Source organism: Entelurus aequoreus, linkage group LG07, assembly GCF_033978785.1.
Source record: "Entelurus aequoreus isolate RoL-2023_Sb linkage group LG07, RoL_Eaeq_v1.1, whole genome shotgun sequence".
Classification (NCBI taxonomy): Eukaryota; Metazoa; Chordata; class Actinopteri; order Syngnathiformes; family Syngnathidae; genus Entelurus; species Entelurus aequoreus.
In genome coordinates, this window is record NC_084737.1 from 42,131,167 (window position 1) to 42,149,567 (window position 18,401).

The 18,401-nt window shown below is 39.2% G+C and overlaps 1 protein-coding gene across 2 annotated transcripts in view; it reads right to left on the reverse strand.

Annotated features, from left to right (window-relative positions):
* The window catches only part of LOC133653889 (metabotropic glutamate receptor 7-like), a 280,613-nt gene that overhangs the window by 52,575 nt on the left and 209,637 nt on the right, over positions 1 to 18,401 (reverse strand). Inside the window, exons 7-8 of one of the 2 annotated variants that reach the window (XM_062053705.1) lie at positions 6,507 to 6,646; positions 601 to 720 (exon numbers count right to left, since the gene is read on the reverse strand). In XM_062053705.1, coding sequence (XP_061909689.1) covers positions 616 to 720; positions 6,507 to 6,646 — 245 coding nt within the window. In that variant the 3' untranslated portion in view covers positions 601 to 615. Of the gene's footprint in view, positions 1 to 600; positions 721 to 6,506; positions 6,647 to 18,401 lie in introns of those variants that run through there. The other variant, XM_062053704.1, reaches the window with a different exon arrangement.

Below are 18,401 nucleotides of genomic sequence, written 5' to 3' on the forward strand. Positions count from 1 at the left end.
CAAGTCATTGATTTGCTCAAAACCTGGTGACAGAAAGTATAGTAAGAATTGGGAGCACATTTTGAAAGTCTTTGCAATAATCTTGCAAACAAGGTCCAGTTACTAATCGATAATGTAGTAAACACACTCATAAACAACTTAACATAGTGCACCATATACTGTTCTTTAATTCAAACATTAGTCAAAACAAACAAGCTTGTTTACCTTTTTCAGATGACAATGCTGATGTATTTTTTGGTACAATGTGACCCCAGCTTGTTATGGTTACTTACAGATGTCCAACGCTCTCCAGAAAGCAACATATATTCACATTCAGTCTGTAGTTGCAACTTGACTGTCTTGTTTCTGCAGTACAGTTGGTTCATCCTTACTGTAATTGTGCCTCTTCAAGGTATCATTCGACAGATCAGCTGTGGTGATATGAATCACATCTTCTTGCAGGACTTGGTCTTCACAGATGTAGATGTCTTACATGGGGTGGCTGTCCGTTGAGCAAGGCCTATGTTTAACTTAACTGGGCTACTTTTGTTGACAACATTGAATCAGTAAACTTTGCCAATGTAGCATTCTCCTCTGCTTCTTGTAGATGTAGCTAGCATTCATGCTAGCACGTATCTATTGGCACAACAGCACGAGCTGACCGGCAGCAGCCGTATCTGCTTGCTGAGGACGGTGACTGCTGCTTGCTTTCACCTCAGAGGCTCCAAAACACAAACAAGTCTGCAAGAGACAAAAAAGTCTCCAATATCACCGGGAAAAGTCGCTAAATTTGTCACAAGTAGCCGCTTACAGAAGAAGTCGCCAAGAGGATTGGCAACACTGTTGGCGTCATCCTTGAGTATGTGTTTCGCTTTAAGATGGTATTTTAAACTTGATGTGCGTCAATGATAATAACGTATGTCGTTGCAATACCAACAAGTTACCTCAGTTTTATCCAAAGTTCTGTTTTGAAGCAAAATTGGCCACCTCTCATCGTCATCACAGACTGTGTAACAAATGTGTGTCTTCCGGGTTAGACCTTAATGCGGATGTGATTAATCTTCATTCATATTTTTAAATAATGTAAATAATGTAAATAATTCAATGTATATACTCTGATGTTTATCTTGTGTGATGACTGTATTATGATGTTAGTATATATTTGATAGTATATATCTGTATCATCAATCAACCCCGACTTAAACAAGTTGAAAAACGTATTCGGGTGTTACCATTTACTGGTCAATTGTACGGAATATGTACTTCACTGTGCAATCTTCTAATAAAGTTTCAATCAAAAAAGCACACTAACTTATTCTTATTAATCACATGCCTTAACATGTTAACGTTGACAGCCCTAAATATTATGTATTGACTTTATTACATTTTATTTTTCAGTATCAAATGGTTCAAGTCGGTGAACAAATTATAAAAGAATTTACAAAATGTAAGCATTTCTGGCACTTTTAATATTTTCTATTAAAGACTAAAAAACTACATTAATACAGTTATTCTTTATTGTAAGTTGATCTATTTTTCTTTTTTCATTAATGTTAATAAGGATACAATGTTATGCAGAGGTGTACCTACAACAATTTTATACACACATTATACTATCTATACTTGCAGGGGGAGTGGGAGCGTGTAACAGAAAATAATTGAGAAGCACTGAGCTATAGCAACACCATAGTTCCATAAATCACATTACATAAACATGGCTTCCAAAAGAGGAGATGAATTAAAAGGGTGCCTTGAGGAATGCCAAGTTTGAATGTTTGCTAGCAATGTTAAAGGTCAATGCAAGGATGTTTTTACAATGGTCCAAGTTCCTCAATACGACATGAGCACTCGCTACATGTCATGTTCGTGTTTGAAGGATGAGGCTGTTGATAGCAAGTGACTTAACTTTTAATGCTCCATGTTCTCAACAACATACATGTGTCTTTTATGCAGTCTTGTTCTACCACTTTATGTGGTACGGTAAGCAGCATACTAACCAGTACTGACCCCTAGCGGTCATACCTGTAATAACATCTGATCACAACACTACAAACACTCACTAGTGTTTTCAGGAATTTGCAACACAATGTTTGTCTCACAAGTTTAGAACTGAACTCGGGGGCCGGTATGGTGTAGCCCTACCATATCGGATAGTGGATCAGATATTGGGGGTTTAAAATAAAAACCTCTCCGATCCAATCCAAAGACCCAAACACAGTTTGACTTTGCCTGACATGCCATAAAAGGAGACACAGCAGCTGCAACACACTGTAGCAATTAGACACATTACAAAGGCGAGAGTCAATGGCTGTTTTCATCTTTGCAGTGTGGAGTTACTTTACTTGCAAGGAAGAGAGAAGCTGCTCAAAGCAATTTGTGCCACACAAGTGTCTCAAGTGACGGAAGCAGAGTTGAACCACCACAAATTTGATCAAACATTTGCAAAATAATTACGAAAAGTATGCAGACTTTTTACAGTCAACTAGTGCTTGAGTTAGGGCTGGGCGATATACTCGATATATCGCGGGTTTGTCTCTGTGCGATATAGAAAATGACTATATTGTGATATTCGAGTGTATGTTCTCACACAGTTGCTTTTAGCTGCGGGCATTACACTGCATGCGTTTCCCACTCTTTCTTGTCTCTCCTTCTCACAGAGACATAAACAAGCGCACCTTCTTACATACGTCACATACTGTCACGCGTGCAACGTCACACGCCCTCCCCGAGCAGAGAGGTAGCTACATGGGTAACATTAGTTGTGATGCCAACGGTGCGTTGCGAGTGGTAATATGAGAGAGAGAAGGTGCAAATCTGGTAACAAATGGAGGAAGAATTAATTCCCAAGAAAAACAGCACGGGGTCCATCATCTGGCGGTGGTTTGGCTTCAAGCGGGAATATGTTGAACAATTATGCGGCAAAAGCGTTGCTACAAAAAGTAGCAGCACTGCTCATTTGTAGCATTATTTGAAAAGTCACCCGCTAGAGAATGAAGAGTGCTTTATACTGCATGTCAACATCTCCATTCGGTGCCACACCAACAAAATGCCGAAGCAACAATTTGCAGATCAACACCGTATGAAAAAAAAATCAACAACAGAAGGAGATAACGTCCGCAGGAACCTACCACATAGCGAAGGACATACACTATTTGATTTCCTATTATGCAGCTCATTTTTATTTGACAGTTATTGAAATATCTTGTGTGACATCATGCACAAAAGTGCACGTTATTTATTTTTAACTATTGTAGTGGCGTTCTGTACAAAAAGTTGCTTTTTAATTTAGTGTTGTTTTAAAATGTCATCTTAGTGACATCATGCACAAAAGTGCACTAATAGCTTGTTTTAAAATGTCTCAGACAATCTTGCACTTTCTGTTTTGGAAATGACATGAATGTTTGTGCCACTGCTTAATAAGTGTTTAATAAATACAGATTTGCTAAATTGACTTAGTTGTGATTTCCCTCTCTGCATGAAAGTTTAAAATGAGCATATATTAATGCAGTATGAACAAGAATGTTTTAATGTAGACACATAGAATCATCATACTGCTGTGATTATATGCATCAAGTGTTCATCCAAGGCTAAGGCAAAATATCGTGATATATATATCGTATATCGTGACATGGCCCAAAAATATTGAGATATTACGGTAACAAAAGGCCATATCGCCCAGCCCTAGCTTGTGTATTCAAAGGGCAAACAACCCAGATTGCCGTCCTAAACTAGTGTTGAGATCAAGGGGCTGTTCAGCATAACCTCGATAATAACCCATTATCGAAAGTTGGAGAGAGCATGTACTGGGTCATTGTACATTTTCAAGCACAGTTGGAAAATGGCATGCAGGCACATACATGTATATTTCGTGAATCCATTTTTTATGCCAATTTTACCTGCAGGTAGTTTTATGTGGACTTAGGCTTGCAGGTAAACACATACAAGAGCAGGAGGACTTAAGGGATCTAAATCAAGTTCAAGTTATGAGAAATCTTTGTTTTAACCTACCCAAATAAGGTACAATCACTTTCATCAAACATATATAAACGTAGTTATATTAAAGCTGAACCTATTTTTATTATAACAATCTACAAGGTTAATATTGACCACTTCTCTTTCTTCCCCTCCCTTTGTCTGCTTTCTTTTGTATTTGAAGTTATCATCACATATATGTAGTGTTGCATTTGAAACAACTGTATCGTTAATAATAGAGGTAATTATTATTATTAATTATTATCAATCGTGCTATTTCTATTGGTATTTTTATTTCTCCATTTGTAGTGCAATATTGTTCATAGTCATTTTTCTGTTATTTATATTTACTTCACTAACTGCTTTTTTGCTATAATTTTTCATATAATGTTTGTAAATCTTGTGTTTGCTGATGTTGTTCTGTTGTTGTTGTCTCTCTGTCTTATCACCCTCTTGTCCCCGCAATTTCTGTATTCTTTTTTTATCTTCTTTCTAGAGCGGCCGTGTCAGCAACTTCAGGGTTGCAGGTTCGATCCCCGCTTCCGCCATCCTAGTCACTGCCGTTGTGTCCTTGGGCAAGACACTTTACCCACCTGCTCTCAGTGCCACCCACACTGGTTTAAAAATGTAACTTAGATATTGGGTTTCACTATGTAAAAGCGCTTTGAGTCACTTGAGAAAAGCGCTATATAAATATAATTCACTTCACTTCACACTTCACTATCCCCTGGATGCGCCAAATATTAAATAAATGTATTTAATAAAGTCAAATACAAACAAGGCAACAAGAGAAGTATCCCACACTTCTCTTGTGTAAAGTAAATCTGTACAGAAGATATGGGCATCTACATCAACAATATGATTTGCCTGAGTGGCTGGACAGGACAAAATAAAAAAATAAAATATAATTATATTGTACTTTCTAAAGAAAATGCTGTGACAGTTGAAAACCGCAAGATGAACGCTGGCAGAAAATCACACACGTTAATACATTACCTTCACACCATTAATAAACACATATTCACGCACATGTACAGTATACATACTGCAATACTAATACATTTTATTGGTGTAGTTGTGTTCTCTCAACTCAAGTGGTGTCAGGCCGCCGTGGTAAAAAGCAAATATGAAAATAGAATTAAAAGTGGTAAATCATGTCATAGGAGTAGCAGTGCTTTTCAACCACTGTGCCGTGGCACACAAGTGCGATGTGAGAGATAGTAAGGTGTAATGTTGGGATTTTGCATTTCTTTTAAGTGATAAAAAAAATCACACAGATTACGTCTGTTGACTGTTTCTGCCTCTGAGCGCAGTTCAATAATCTGCCACTAGGTGACAGCAGGTCGCTAATAACTTTTTATTAGTCACACAATATAATAAGTGACTGCAGAATCATAGAGGTATAGCAGTGACAAATATAGATCTGAAAAAAAAGAACAATTCTGCACTGGGCCGCTAAAAGGGTGTTTATTTCAATCTTTTTATGAGGAAATGGCAGCACAACATAACGTCTTGTTTCATACATAGTTTTGCTGGATATCGCAACTATGTCCACGCAGACATGTATATTTTAAAAATACGTAATTTTCTATTTTCGTGCACCTTCTACGTTTTGTACACCAAATCGGAAAACAGAAAAACTATATATATACATATGCGTGTTTGTGTTTTGGGTCTGGTAACAAATATTTAAAAAGCGAGTCATTTAGTTTTTTTCTTTAGTTTTGGTTTTATTTTGAAAAATGAACGATCACATTTTTGTATGTTAAGTTGCACTCATGATAAACAATGCAACTCCTGCAATGTCATTGAGGTATAGTCTCTCATTTTACACTGAAACTATATTTTCATTTATAATTCATTTTAAGATTCAGATTTAAACTTTTGAACAAAGTTTCACATTATTTAATTTTACACTAATATAACAAAAAAGGTGAGAATAGAAGAATGTTGGTATTGGTGTCGGACATCAGACCATCCCTGTATACTGATAAAGAGGTTATGTGATTGGTTGTGTTTGTGTGTGCGTGTGTGTGTGTGTGCGTGTGTGTGTGTGTGTGTGTGTGTGTGTGTGTGTGTGTGTGTTTTAGCAGAATTTATATGACGTTTACAGCTTTACACAAAACTAAGTAGAGGGGAGGGATACAAGCGAGCAAAAACCAATTAAAACAAAATAATTCGGCCTTTGCATAGGTTTGCACCCTAATGAGTTCTTTTAGGATAATTTTATGATGAGAGGAAAACACAGCCGTGTGTGTGTTTCAGTGTGTGTGTGTGTGTGTGTGTGCATGAGACCTCTTATCTGCTACTAGGAGAAGAGTAATGTCCTTTTTGTTTTTGTAAGAGTAATCAGGTAATTCTCGCCCCAAAAGACATCAATTACATTGAAAGTAAAATCTGTTTGCAACAGCATCACTCCCTCTGTATTTTAGATGCAGAGAACAGCCTCTCATTTCACAAAAGCAGTCTTTTCTTTGAGAAAAAAAGCCATAAATATTCATCTCTGCAACTACATAGATGTGTTTCACATTTGCATTATCAGTAAAAAGTCGTACCCTGAGCTGGAGGGTCTCCACCCATTGTCCTACCCCCTTATACTCGGGCATGGAGGAGTTGGTCATCTGGAACTGGAACAGGTCATAGCGTCCTGGAGCATCACCGTTCTTATTAAAGACCACCGGGGTGGCAGCACTGCCTGTACAGAGAGAGAAGAGGCGGCCATTGGTGTGACAAGGTGCTACATCGCTTCCAAAAAGAGAGAAAAATATGAACTTTTAACCCGGCGCCTCTTGGCGCCCAACATGGACATAGAATGTCTGAGTTTTTTCTGGTTAAAACCTCCCAACGCCACTGTGACCTACATGATGTGTGACCGTAATCAGAAGCGAGAACGCCAGCTCCCTGCTGACCGCCGTTGCTGCTCCTCACCTGCTTCCTATTCATCATCAGACCTCCACGGGAGCCGCGGGGAAAATAGAATTGTACCTTCAATACATGGTTACATTACACCGGTTGGCTCTCAGCTGCTCTAATAGTGAACACTGACCACTGTTAAAAAGATGAGCGCACACTTGGGGTTAAAGGTGATGCATGGCATTCACACAGCGCGCCACAATAGGAGATGGAAGCAGGCTAAAGAGGTCAGCCAAGGCGTCATCTGGCCTCCATCTGCTCACTGTGCGTTAACAGCCTGTTCTCAAGCAGAATCCTGAAGATTGTACTAATTAGCATCACGAGGACAACCCATATTTGCTTTTTTTGTTGTTTCTCATTTAATTCTTGTTTGAGCGGCAGCCTTTATACACCTGCAAAGGACATTCTCTCTGCAGAAGTGAATGTGGAATGGATGAAAAAGGTTGCACTTCATTTGATGCATACGGTCTAAATTGTTGACGAGGTCATTTTTAGCATCCCAGAGTGAGGAGAGATAATAAAAAAGAGCAGCGTGTCTGCAGGTTCAGTCACCTTGGCAGTGTTCAGTGGGCCATAAGCACAAATGGAGATAGTATTTTAGAAATAGGACACAGGGAGTCTGATGACACCTGGCAAGGGAATTAAGGACTTTAATAGCTCTGGCTATAAAAAAAAATAAAAAAAAGTAAAGCGAAATGACCAAAAGCATATGTCCCAAACACTTTTGGGAGCATGTTGTCTTTTTATCTAGAACAGAGCTTGTGGCTCTGAGGCCACCGCACCCTTTCCTTCGTTTTAAGCCAGAGGGGAATTTCATCTCCCTCCAGTTTCCTTTCCAAGGACATTTGTCACTGAACATTCTACAAAAGTTTCTGCCAGAAAGACTCTTGTAAAACACAACAGGACAAGAAAAGTCTGTTTCTGGTGAAAGAACCCTGGTAGTGTCCATAAATTGCTTGGTAATACACCTGATTTCCCTTTTTTAATGTTTTTAAAGCATTGCTGAGTGTAATGAATGTCACTTCATAACATTTATTTTCCATTTGCCCGTAGGCAGACCTGCAAAACCAGCTGTTATAAAAAGTGGCTTTCACATATGGTATTCAATATTTTAAAGTTAAAGTTAAAGTACCCATGATTGTCACACACACACTAGGTGTGGCCAATTTATTCTCTGCATTTGACCCATCACCCTTGATCACCCCCTGGGAGGTTAGGGGAGCAGTGAGCAGCAGCGGTGGCCGCGCCCGGGAATCATTTTTGGTGATTTAACCTCCAATTCCAACCCTTGATGCTGAGTGTCAAGCAGGGAGGTAATGGGTCCCATTTTTATAGTCTTTGGTATTACTCGGCCGGGGTTTTAACTCATGACCTATTGATCTCAGGGTGGACACTGTAACCACTAGGCCACTGAGATTTAACATACAGTGATGAGAATAAATTAACATTCTATACTTTGTTAATATATATAGTTTAACAACAAGAGACAATATAAACAAAAAATCCTGGAAAACATATTGTCGTAATTTCCAAACTATAAGCCGCCACTTTTTACCCACACTTTGGCCTGTGCGCTTTATACTGTAAAATTCTAAATTATTTTCCAGGTTCACAAGCTTCATATGCTGCCAATAAATTTAGTCTCGTCACCTCAGACCAGTGAAATTGCCAATGAATTTGTTCATATTAGACCAAACACACCCTCATCCTGGGGACGACGCAACAAAACGCACACAGCGGAGCCCCAAAGTCGAAGATGACCGGCGTGGCCATGGAAAAAAGAAACAGCTGCTGCATGGAACGAAACTCCACCACAACTAACAGCACCCGCAAGGACGTAAGGATGACTTCAGCGGTTTTAGTGCACAGGAGGAGGAGTACGATGACCTGTGTAAATATTTAATGTTCCAATGCGTATACCTGCTGCTTATCGACTTGTGCAGCCAATATATGTACAATACAAAATTTGTCCATAAAATAGGTGGGTGTAGCTTTTATTTAGGTGCGCTCTATAGCCTGGAAATTACAGTAAATAAAGGTGAAAAATGAAAGGGGCTGTTTGCAAACTGCTCAAAGTTAAAAAATGTTCAACCAAAAAATATAACAAGTACACCACCGGTTAGCTTTTGTTACCATTAGTGGATTAAAATAAATTTTTTAAAATAATTTTCACAATTAATAATTCTATTAAAAAAAAAAAAAAAATTTCTGGTCTTCCAGCTGTCACTCACCACTGTGTCGTCCACACATACACGCCCGTGCACACATATTCTAAAAACAGTCCCAGAGAAGCAACTAACAATTTGCAGTCATGTTGTTGTTACGATACATTCAATGATAGCTAACATTAGCAGCTAAACTTTGTTAAATCGCTATTTGTTTTTGTGCTTTTTTTTTTTAGCTTTTGTACAGCATTTTTCCATTTTTGCTCACTTAAAATGAGTCAAGCAATGTATGGTTTGAAGCATCCAGGAAGTATCCACAGCCACTTCCCTCCTCCCCCTCTACCCTTTTCTTTAACTGCACAATAAGAAGATTAACCAACCAGGTAAAGTAGATGTGTTTTTTTATTCCCAATCATTGTAGCAACCTGGGTGTTAAAAAACTGCAAGTGCACCACAAACTGTGAGTGCACCGCAGGGCTAGTGACAGTGTATGTGTGCGTGTAGGCAGGGTGGCTGCAAATTAATACAGTTCAACTTTGGCTTGTTGTTTTTTTATTTTATTATGAAATAGAAAGGTAATCCATCACCCCCCTGATATGTTTGTTTGGTATACAGTAGTGTATAGCATTTTATATTATATTCAAATAAAAAAAGTGTATAGCATTTTATATTATGTTCAAAGTGTACAAACTTTTACTAAAATATGGACTTGTTGAGGCTGCAACCCATTATTCATATTTACATTGTTTCTTATGGATAACTTTGCTTCAACATATGAACTTTTGTATTTACAAACCCTGTTCAAGAACCAATTATGAGGATGGGAATAGATAAAGTTGTTTCGATTCTTTTCGATTCTGCTTAACGATTCGGTTCCTTAACGGTTCTCTTATCGGTTCTTATTTGGGGAAAAAAAAGAGAAACAAGGGTGGATTAGCATCAATTGTGTTTAGTTTAGAGGTAACATGACCTTACAAAGCCTACAGTGAGGTCTCAAGAGGCGCATACATAACATAGAAGAAAAACTCACTTTTTTGTAAAAAAAAAAAAAAAGAAATTATTGTAATATTCATGTGCAAATTACACAAGAATGTAACATTTGGTAACATGTGATATTAACTTATCATGGCTAACTGAGTAGGCCTAGTGGTTAGAGTGTCCGCCCTGAGGAGGTAGGTAGTGAGTTCAAACCCCGGCCGAGTCATACCAAAGACTATAAAAATGGGACACTTTACCTCCCTGCTTGGCACCCAGCATCAAGGGTTGGAATTGGGGGTTAAATAACCAAAAATGGTTCCCGGGCGCGGCCACCGCTGCTGCTCACTACTCCCTTCACCTCCCAGGGGGTGTACAAGGGGATGGGTCAAATGCAGAGGACAAATTTCACCACACCTGGTGTGTGTGTGACAATCACTTTAACTTAACTTAAAGTTTATGAACAGTTAGAATTGAAAATCTCTGAAAATGTAAGGTTTCAAAAACTGTTAGCCATGATGATCAACATAATAACAAATAAAGGCTTGACATAAATCACTTTGCATGTAACGAGTTAATGCCACAGATTTGTTTCACATTTGAAGTCAATTGGTGACATGAATGTACTTTTACACCATATTCTAATTTTATGAGTTTCACCTGTATAATATAATCAGGTTTTCTACAAGTATCAGCAAATATAATTTAATGCTTTTTAATGCCATTTTTAATGCCACTTAAATGAAATTGAATGCCAATGTTCGACCACATATGGTTATTCTATATAGCCAAAAGCTTACAATTGTCTGTATATACAAAGTCGTTAGCATTTGAGCATAATAATGGGACAGATTAAAACAAATAATTTTTTTTTTTTTACTTGGTATTACCCGCGGGTCGGATTTTGGATGCTGGCGTGCCTTATCTGCCTAGGAGACCCAGTAACAAGCGGTAGAGAATGGATTGTAGGATGGGCGAAAAAGGACAGATTAAAAAAAATTATAATCAAAAAATAAATAAATACAATTTTTATTTACTTTTTAGCCAGGACTACTCGCGGGCCGGATTTTGGATGCTGGCATGCCGTATCTGCCTAGGAGACTCAGTAAAAAGCGGTGGAAAATGGATTGATGGATGGGTGAAAAAGAACAGATTAAAATAATAATAATTTATTAAAAAAAAAAAAAAAAACTTTTTTTTTTTTTTTTTTTACTTGGTACTACCCGCGGGCCGGATTTTGGACGCTGGCAGACCATATTTGGCCCGCGGGCCGTAGTTTGGGGACCCCTACTCTAACCACTAGGCCACTGAGTAGGAAATAAAGGAGGTATGAAACAATTTCAGCAATTAAAAACGCGACTTTCATTTATAATTATTGCATGCTGTGTGTTCAAATGTTTCAGTGTATTGCTCGTATGTCTTCTTGATGAACTAGCAGCCTTATAATTATTACAAGTAACGCTGATGCAGTCTTTTCTTGTAAATTGTAATTAACTGTAGAGCGTTTGTTGCGGCCGTGCTCCGCCATTTTGAGATCTGACATCACTACGCGACGTCATCCCCACCCGGAAGGATCGATAAGAGAACCGTTTGATAAAATGGCATGCGATTCCTAATAATTGATCCACTGGGAACCAGTTCTGAACAACAAACGGTTTTCGATTCCCATCCTTAACCAATCTGTAAATTGAGGTTTTATTCCTTGAATTCCTTCTAAGTCTATAACAAGATCTGACAGCTCAGTTACAGCTCTTTTTATTACCAAATATGTGCTATATGTGTTTTATGTTGCACGATTGCACCAAGAAAAATTCCTAGTTTGTGAACCCCTTCTCAAACAATGGCAATAAAAACTATTCTGATTCTGATTCTGAATCTTCTGATTTATTTATATTACCGTATTTTATCGGACCATAGGGCACACCGCCGATGAGCGGGTCTATTGAGGTATTCATACAGAAAATGCACCAGATTATAAGGTGCATTAAAGGAGGCATGTTATGATGTGTTTTATCTACATTTAAAACACTTCCTTTTGGTCTACATAACATGTAATGGAGGTTTTTAGTCAAAACGTTGGATGGATAATGTTTTACAGACTATCTTCAAGTTGCTTTCTGACCGTCTCTTCAGTATGTGCCATTTTGTAGGCGGTCTTATTTGCGTGGCTCCATTTCAACAGCGTCTTCTTCTCGTCATCTTTGTTGTACCGGTAGTTTTTAGCGCTTCCATAGTGAGTCTCCTGACAGATGTAAGTCAGATTTATACACTACTTTGTATGAATGGACGGCGTGGCGAAGTTGGTAGAGTGGCCGTGCCAGCAATCGGAGGGTTGCTGGTTACTGGGGTTCAATCCCCACCTTCTACCATCCTAGTCACGTCCGTTGTGTCCTTGGGCAAGACACTTCACCCTTGCTCCTGATGGCTGCTGGTTAGCGCCTTGCATGGCAGCTCCCGCCATCAGTGTGTGAATGTGTGTGTGAATGGGTGAATGTGGAAATACTGTCAAAGCGCTTTGAGTACCTTGAAGGTAGAAAAGCGCTATACAAGTATAACCCATTTATCATTTATTATCATTTAATGCCCCACAACAAGAAAATGGAGAAAAATAAGCTTTTTGCTAAAACGTCGGACGCGCGCAAATTTTTGGGACTTATGCAGATCCCAAATACACATCAGCGGGTACCAATAGGTGGGAAAAGTTGGTTTTGCATAATATCGCAAAACAAAACGGCAGATATTATGTCTCCTAAAAGGTGCAATTTTGGTGTCCTTGTACACACATCATCGTAAAACCCGTATGTTGAAGTACATATAACTACGGTAGCCATAATGCACCTACAATCCATCAAGCAGTGCACTTCGGAGCTTACCAAAGTCATACTAAAGCATTTTGACAGATTTTTGAGCGCCGTGTGTAATGTTCTATATTCTCAATGGAACATCAAAGTTTGGGCTTACTTGCTAGAGTCAGCCTGCAGTCCACACTTATCTCTTTTGTGTGGCTGCCATCTGCTGGTCACACTTATCATTACACTGTGTACCAAATAGAATTGCTTCGAGGTCGGTAAGCACAACCAGAATGAATGCGTACATTAGGCGCACTGTCGAGTTTTGAGATTTTAGTGCGCCTTATAGTGCGAAAAAAATATGCTAATAATATATCGTCATCGTTTGATTACATTATATTGTCCTTTGTCATTAATTTCTTCACCGCTTTGACAAAAAGTCCAACTGTGAGGTGAGTGGTAACTATTTCATTAATCGATTGTGGTTTCCTGTCTTATAACACAATGTGTTGTCTGCGAATGCATGCAGGAAATCACTCCAAGTGAATTCCATTAGAAAACAAAATGTCATAAGAAGAAATCCAATGTGTGTCAGTCACCTCCATGTCTCTTCTGCCCCCACCAAAATAGACTTGTTAAAACAGCATGTAAGATGTTGACTAATGTGGGCAAAATCTGTGACAGAAGCTACATTGGTACTGAGCGCCCCAGCAGAACAATTGAGCACGCACAAATGCACAAACACAGTCAGTCAGAAATATGACACGCGCCATCAGGACCTTGGCGCGCTTCCGCTTTACAGCAAATAATTAAGTGGCATTTCTGCGCATGCAGATAAAGAAGGTATTAAAAAAAATGTGCCCAATATTTTCAAGGGAACAAAATGCTCTTTCTCAACTCCAAAGCAAGAGCACGGTCTAAGATGAAAGATTTATGCATTTGCATGTGGCTCTGAACTAAGACTTAACAAAAGTGCACAGCTGCTCTGCTGCGTGGAGCAGTGTGGGTGGACCGGGGATCCACTGCTGTGTTTTTCTCGCATCATTATTCTCGCTTTTTTTCTCCCTGCCTCTCACTCCTCAGCTCTGTCACTCGGGCGCAGTGGGGAGATAAACAAAGGAGGTTTGCACTCCTTCACTCTCAAATATACATTAGCAGCGGCACGTACATATGATAATGTTATCGGTTACAGGCTAAATGCACTAAGCCGCAACAGAACCACCTTCAGTCACTGAAGAAAATAACAATACAACAGAAAAGACGACGAGGCGCACCGGAATGGTACATGTTTTTAAAAAGGGGCCTTCCTTCTTTAGCACCCTGAGGTGAAAAATTCTTGCCAAGCACAAATCCATAAAAAAATGCCCAGATGGTTCCTGAGATTGGACAACCAATTCTGAATCAATTAAATGTGTCTTCACTTGGATAATGGCTCCCTGCAATGTTAGCATCACTGAGGCCATTCAGTGCACACAGACAGTCCTGCTCCTAAAATCCTAGGACATCTATGCCTGCTGGAAATGCTGCTGCCATAGCGACCATGTTGGAGGCTTTTTAGCCTTTATCTCATTGACAGAAGTTTGTTTTCACACTTTTTGAGAGGAATTTGCCCTGTTGAGTCCGATCACTGTGCTGCTACGGTGGACTAATATACACACATGACAAGTCAACATTCTCTGATTTTGAATATTAATATCGACCAATCAAAGTTTATTTATATAGCCCTAAATCACGAGTGTCTCAAAGGGCTGCACAAGCCACAACGACATCCTCGGCTCAGATCCCACATCAGGGCAAGGAAAAACTCAACCCAATGGGCTACAATGAGAAACCTTGGAGGCGACCGCATATGTGGGACACCCCGGGGGACCGGTGCAATGGACATCGAGTGGATCTAGTTAATAGTGTGAGAATCCAGTCTATAGTACTAATATGGAAAACAAGTATATTTGGAATAAAACATATGCAACATATGTTTTTGTTTACTGCAAATACACGTCTACAGTAGACCCTCTGAAGTTATAGGTTATGCAATCCAAGAGCAATTAAACATTTCTGGAAAAAACTTCTTTAAAGTTGCATAAAACTGCAGAATTCAAAGCATCATCATCGGTGAACATACCTACTGCAAAAATGTTTATTGTTTGAACTATTTTAAACTATGGAATTAGAGAACATGAGGCAAGGGCATCTGCAAAATAACCACACATTACAATCAATATATATATATTGATGATTTACATAAAATAAGTAATAATACAATATTTTTTAAAGATATTTTAATATATATATATAATTTAAAAAAAATATATTGTATAACACTTAGTGTATTTTAATTGTTACTTTTATAATTGACTGCACAGTTGATAAAGGTTTTATGATGGCAACTGTAACACACTTTTAAAAAAAATATTATCTCGGGAAAATTCTGAAGAAATCAGACCAGCACCTGGACCGTGTTGTGTTCAGAACTTCCATGTAAACAAACGTTACTGTATAAACATATTTGGAATCATTTTATTCGCCTGACACAGGAGTTGGTTTGTTTCACCAACAACACCAAATATATGTGCAGATGGGAAAGAGCTGATATAAATGATTTGGTCAAGGGCATGCACTAAATCCAGTTCTTGAAAAGAGATTGGATGAAGGTTCATACATATATATAATCGAGGTGTAACTGTACATATATTCGTATTTAATTTTTTTTAGTACGGCTGGTAAACATTCCATTAATACAACGGACAGGAAGTGTGCTTCCCGTCAAGCGTCTACATGGTAAACAAATAAAGTGCAGCCCAACCCCTGGCTAACAGCAATTAAAGCTAGCGAACCATTGACCCTCTTCTGTCAAAGTCTTCTGTTCGGGAACACTTAGCCTTCTGGTGAAATACTCAAACGGACTAACAAACGGATACAATGAAATCAGAACAAGAACAGCGTTACAAATCCAAACTATTAATGCGGCACATAGAATATAATTGTTCACACTGTTAAACTGTTGCTGTTGCACTTTGTCTGCATTGTTGCGCTTTCATAAAATTATAGTTGTAAAGCGCAGTTCATTTTTTTGGATTGTCCCTCAGCATAATCTAAACTAAATAAATGTATTATTGATGAGCTATATTGTTATACATTACACTAATCAGTTTCGTCACACAAAAATTAAAGCTCATATACAGTCGCAAATAAAAAAATATGGTATCTTTAATGTATATGTTTGCTATATCTATATCTTTTTCGAGAATTATATTTTTGGGAGAATTAGCTGCCAGCAGTTTGTATTTTTGTAAACCATCAATCCACCGCTTGTCCCTCTCGGGGTAGAGGGGGTGCTGGAGCCTATCCCAGCTGCACCCGGTCGGAAGGCAAGTCCTTTATTTGAAAAAATCATAAAAGCTAAACAGTTTTATGTTATGACATGTAGTTCCATTACTGCACTTGACTTCACTACAAGCAAGATGGCGCCAGTGTGTATTGGCCGCAGTCTGCCTGCTCTGCTCGAACTATTGTTTATTGTTGCTTTGCTTTGTATTTCGTGCCAAAATATCAATGGCTTAATAGTGTATGACCGTCAGGCACTCGTCGATCTAAATCAACCGTATGAGATGTATCAGAATCAACACTTTGGGGATCAGGCGTCTAAAATGCCTTCCCACCTAGCCTCGGTACCTTCCTACCTGCTACACTCACCTGTCTTGCGTAGGAAGCGCGCCAAAAAGCCGGGGAGACACGGAGGTCTTCTGGCGTAAATCAAGGCGTGCTGGAGGTCTCATTCTGGGACTGTTCCTGTCCTCTCTTCAACCTGGACACCCGGACACACATGGATTGCGGTGGATCCAGCCCGTGACCCCTGTGCGTCCGGCCACCTGCCTCCGTCGTCTACCGCTGCATGGATGTCTTCCCCGACATCGCGGTGTGGACCACGGATGCCTGCGGCCACTGTGCCGCGACACTCCTCTAACTTGCGAGGAAACAACTCTACACTTGTGCCTGCAAAATGCTAGGTCGATAGCTAACAAAATACATCTCCTGAATGACCTAATCGAGTCCAGCAAGTTGGATTTGATGTGCCTCACGGAAACTTGGCAGTGGGGAACGAGTTATTTTTTCTTAAGGAGCTGTGTCCTCCGGACTGTCATGTGTTTGGGACGCCTCGGCGGCTCCAGACTGATGGACACGAACCCGTACAACTCATTGGAGCTTCAGACGTGCAAGGTTGGAAACGAACACTCTTTTTACTGTGTTTTAATCTACCGACCGCCTGGTCCTGCTCGTTTATTTTTAGACGAATTTACGGATTTTATGTCATCTATTGTTAAGCTGGAGAATGTATTAATTATTGGGGATTTCAATATCCATGTTGATAACTCCTTTTGTCCCTTGGTAGCCGAACTGGTATCTCTTATGGACTCATTCCACTTTTTACAGCATGTGTGGGGTCCTACTCACACAAAAGTCATACTTTAGATTTGGTCTTTTCTTTTGGAGTAAAAAGTTACCAATTAAGTTTTGAAGACCTTCAAATAAGTGACCACCATTGCATTGTTTTTAATCCGCTTTTCTCACTGACTCAGTCTCCTTCCAAAGTGAGGAAACAGACACACATTCTAAATGACTCTGCAATCAGTAGGTTTTCTGTTCTTTTTGACCCAACAACTTTTGCGAGCTGTGATGATGTTGATACATTTATGACTAACTTCAATCATTATTGTCTGACTGTTTTGAACACAGTAGCACCAGCTAAAAAAACTCTAGGCTCTTATAAAAAACTTTGTACCATGGATGAATGAAGCCGATTCCAGCTTTAGGAAAAGCTGTCGAAAAGGGCAATGTTTGTGGAAAGCCACATAATTAGAGGTTCATAGACACCATTTTAAAGAAATGATAATGGAGCTAAATTAAATGCTCGGCTTTCTTTTCAAATCTTGTTTTGCATAATAAGAAAAACCCGGAAATCTTATTTGACACTATTGAAAATCTTGTTGCACCTCCATCTCCTCAGGTGCCTGTGTACACACAGGATGATTTTTGAACTTTTTTGTGAACAAAGTGCAGGACATAAGGGCCAATATTAGTCCTCCCTTGGATGGTTTGTGCAATACACCAGCCCCTGTGTGCTCATCATGGTCTTCCTTTACTCCTGCCAGCCTACAGGATGTTCAGGTTTGAGTGGGCAAAATGAAACCCACATCGAGCCCTGCGGACACTGTTTCTACTTCACTGTTGTTAAATGTTTTTGATGTTGTTGGTCCTTGGGTGGTAAATTTGATAAACCTTTCACTTCAGTCTGGCTCGATCCCCAGCTTTTTTAAAAATGCCGTGGTGAATCCCATTCCTAAAAAAACTAATCTTGATCAGGTGGAGCCTATAAATTACCGGCCCATATCAAAACTTTCCTCCATGTCAAAAATCATTGAAAAAGTGGCAGATAAGCAGCTAACCTAATTTTTGGAACAGCATGATTTTTATGATAAATACCAATCTGACTTTAGGTAATTTCACTCCACCGAAACTGTTCTTTTGAAAGTTTCCAGTGACGTGATGATGGCCGCTGACTCTGGTCGCTACACAGTTTTGGCTTTACTCGATTTGACATCTGCTTTTG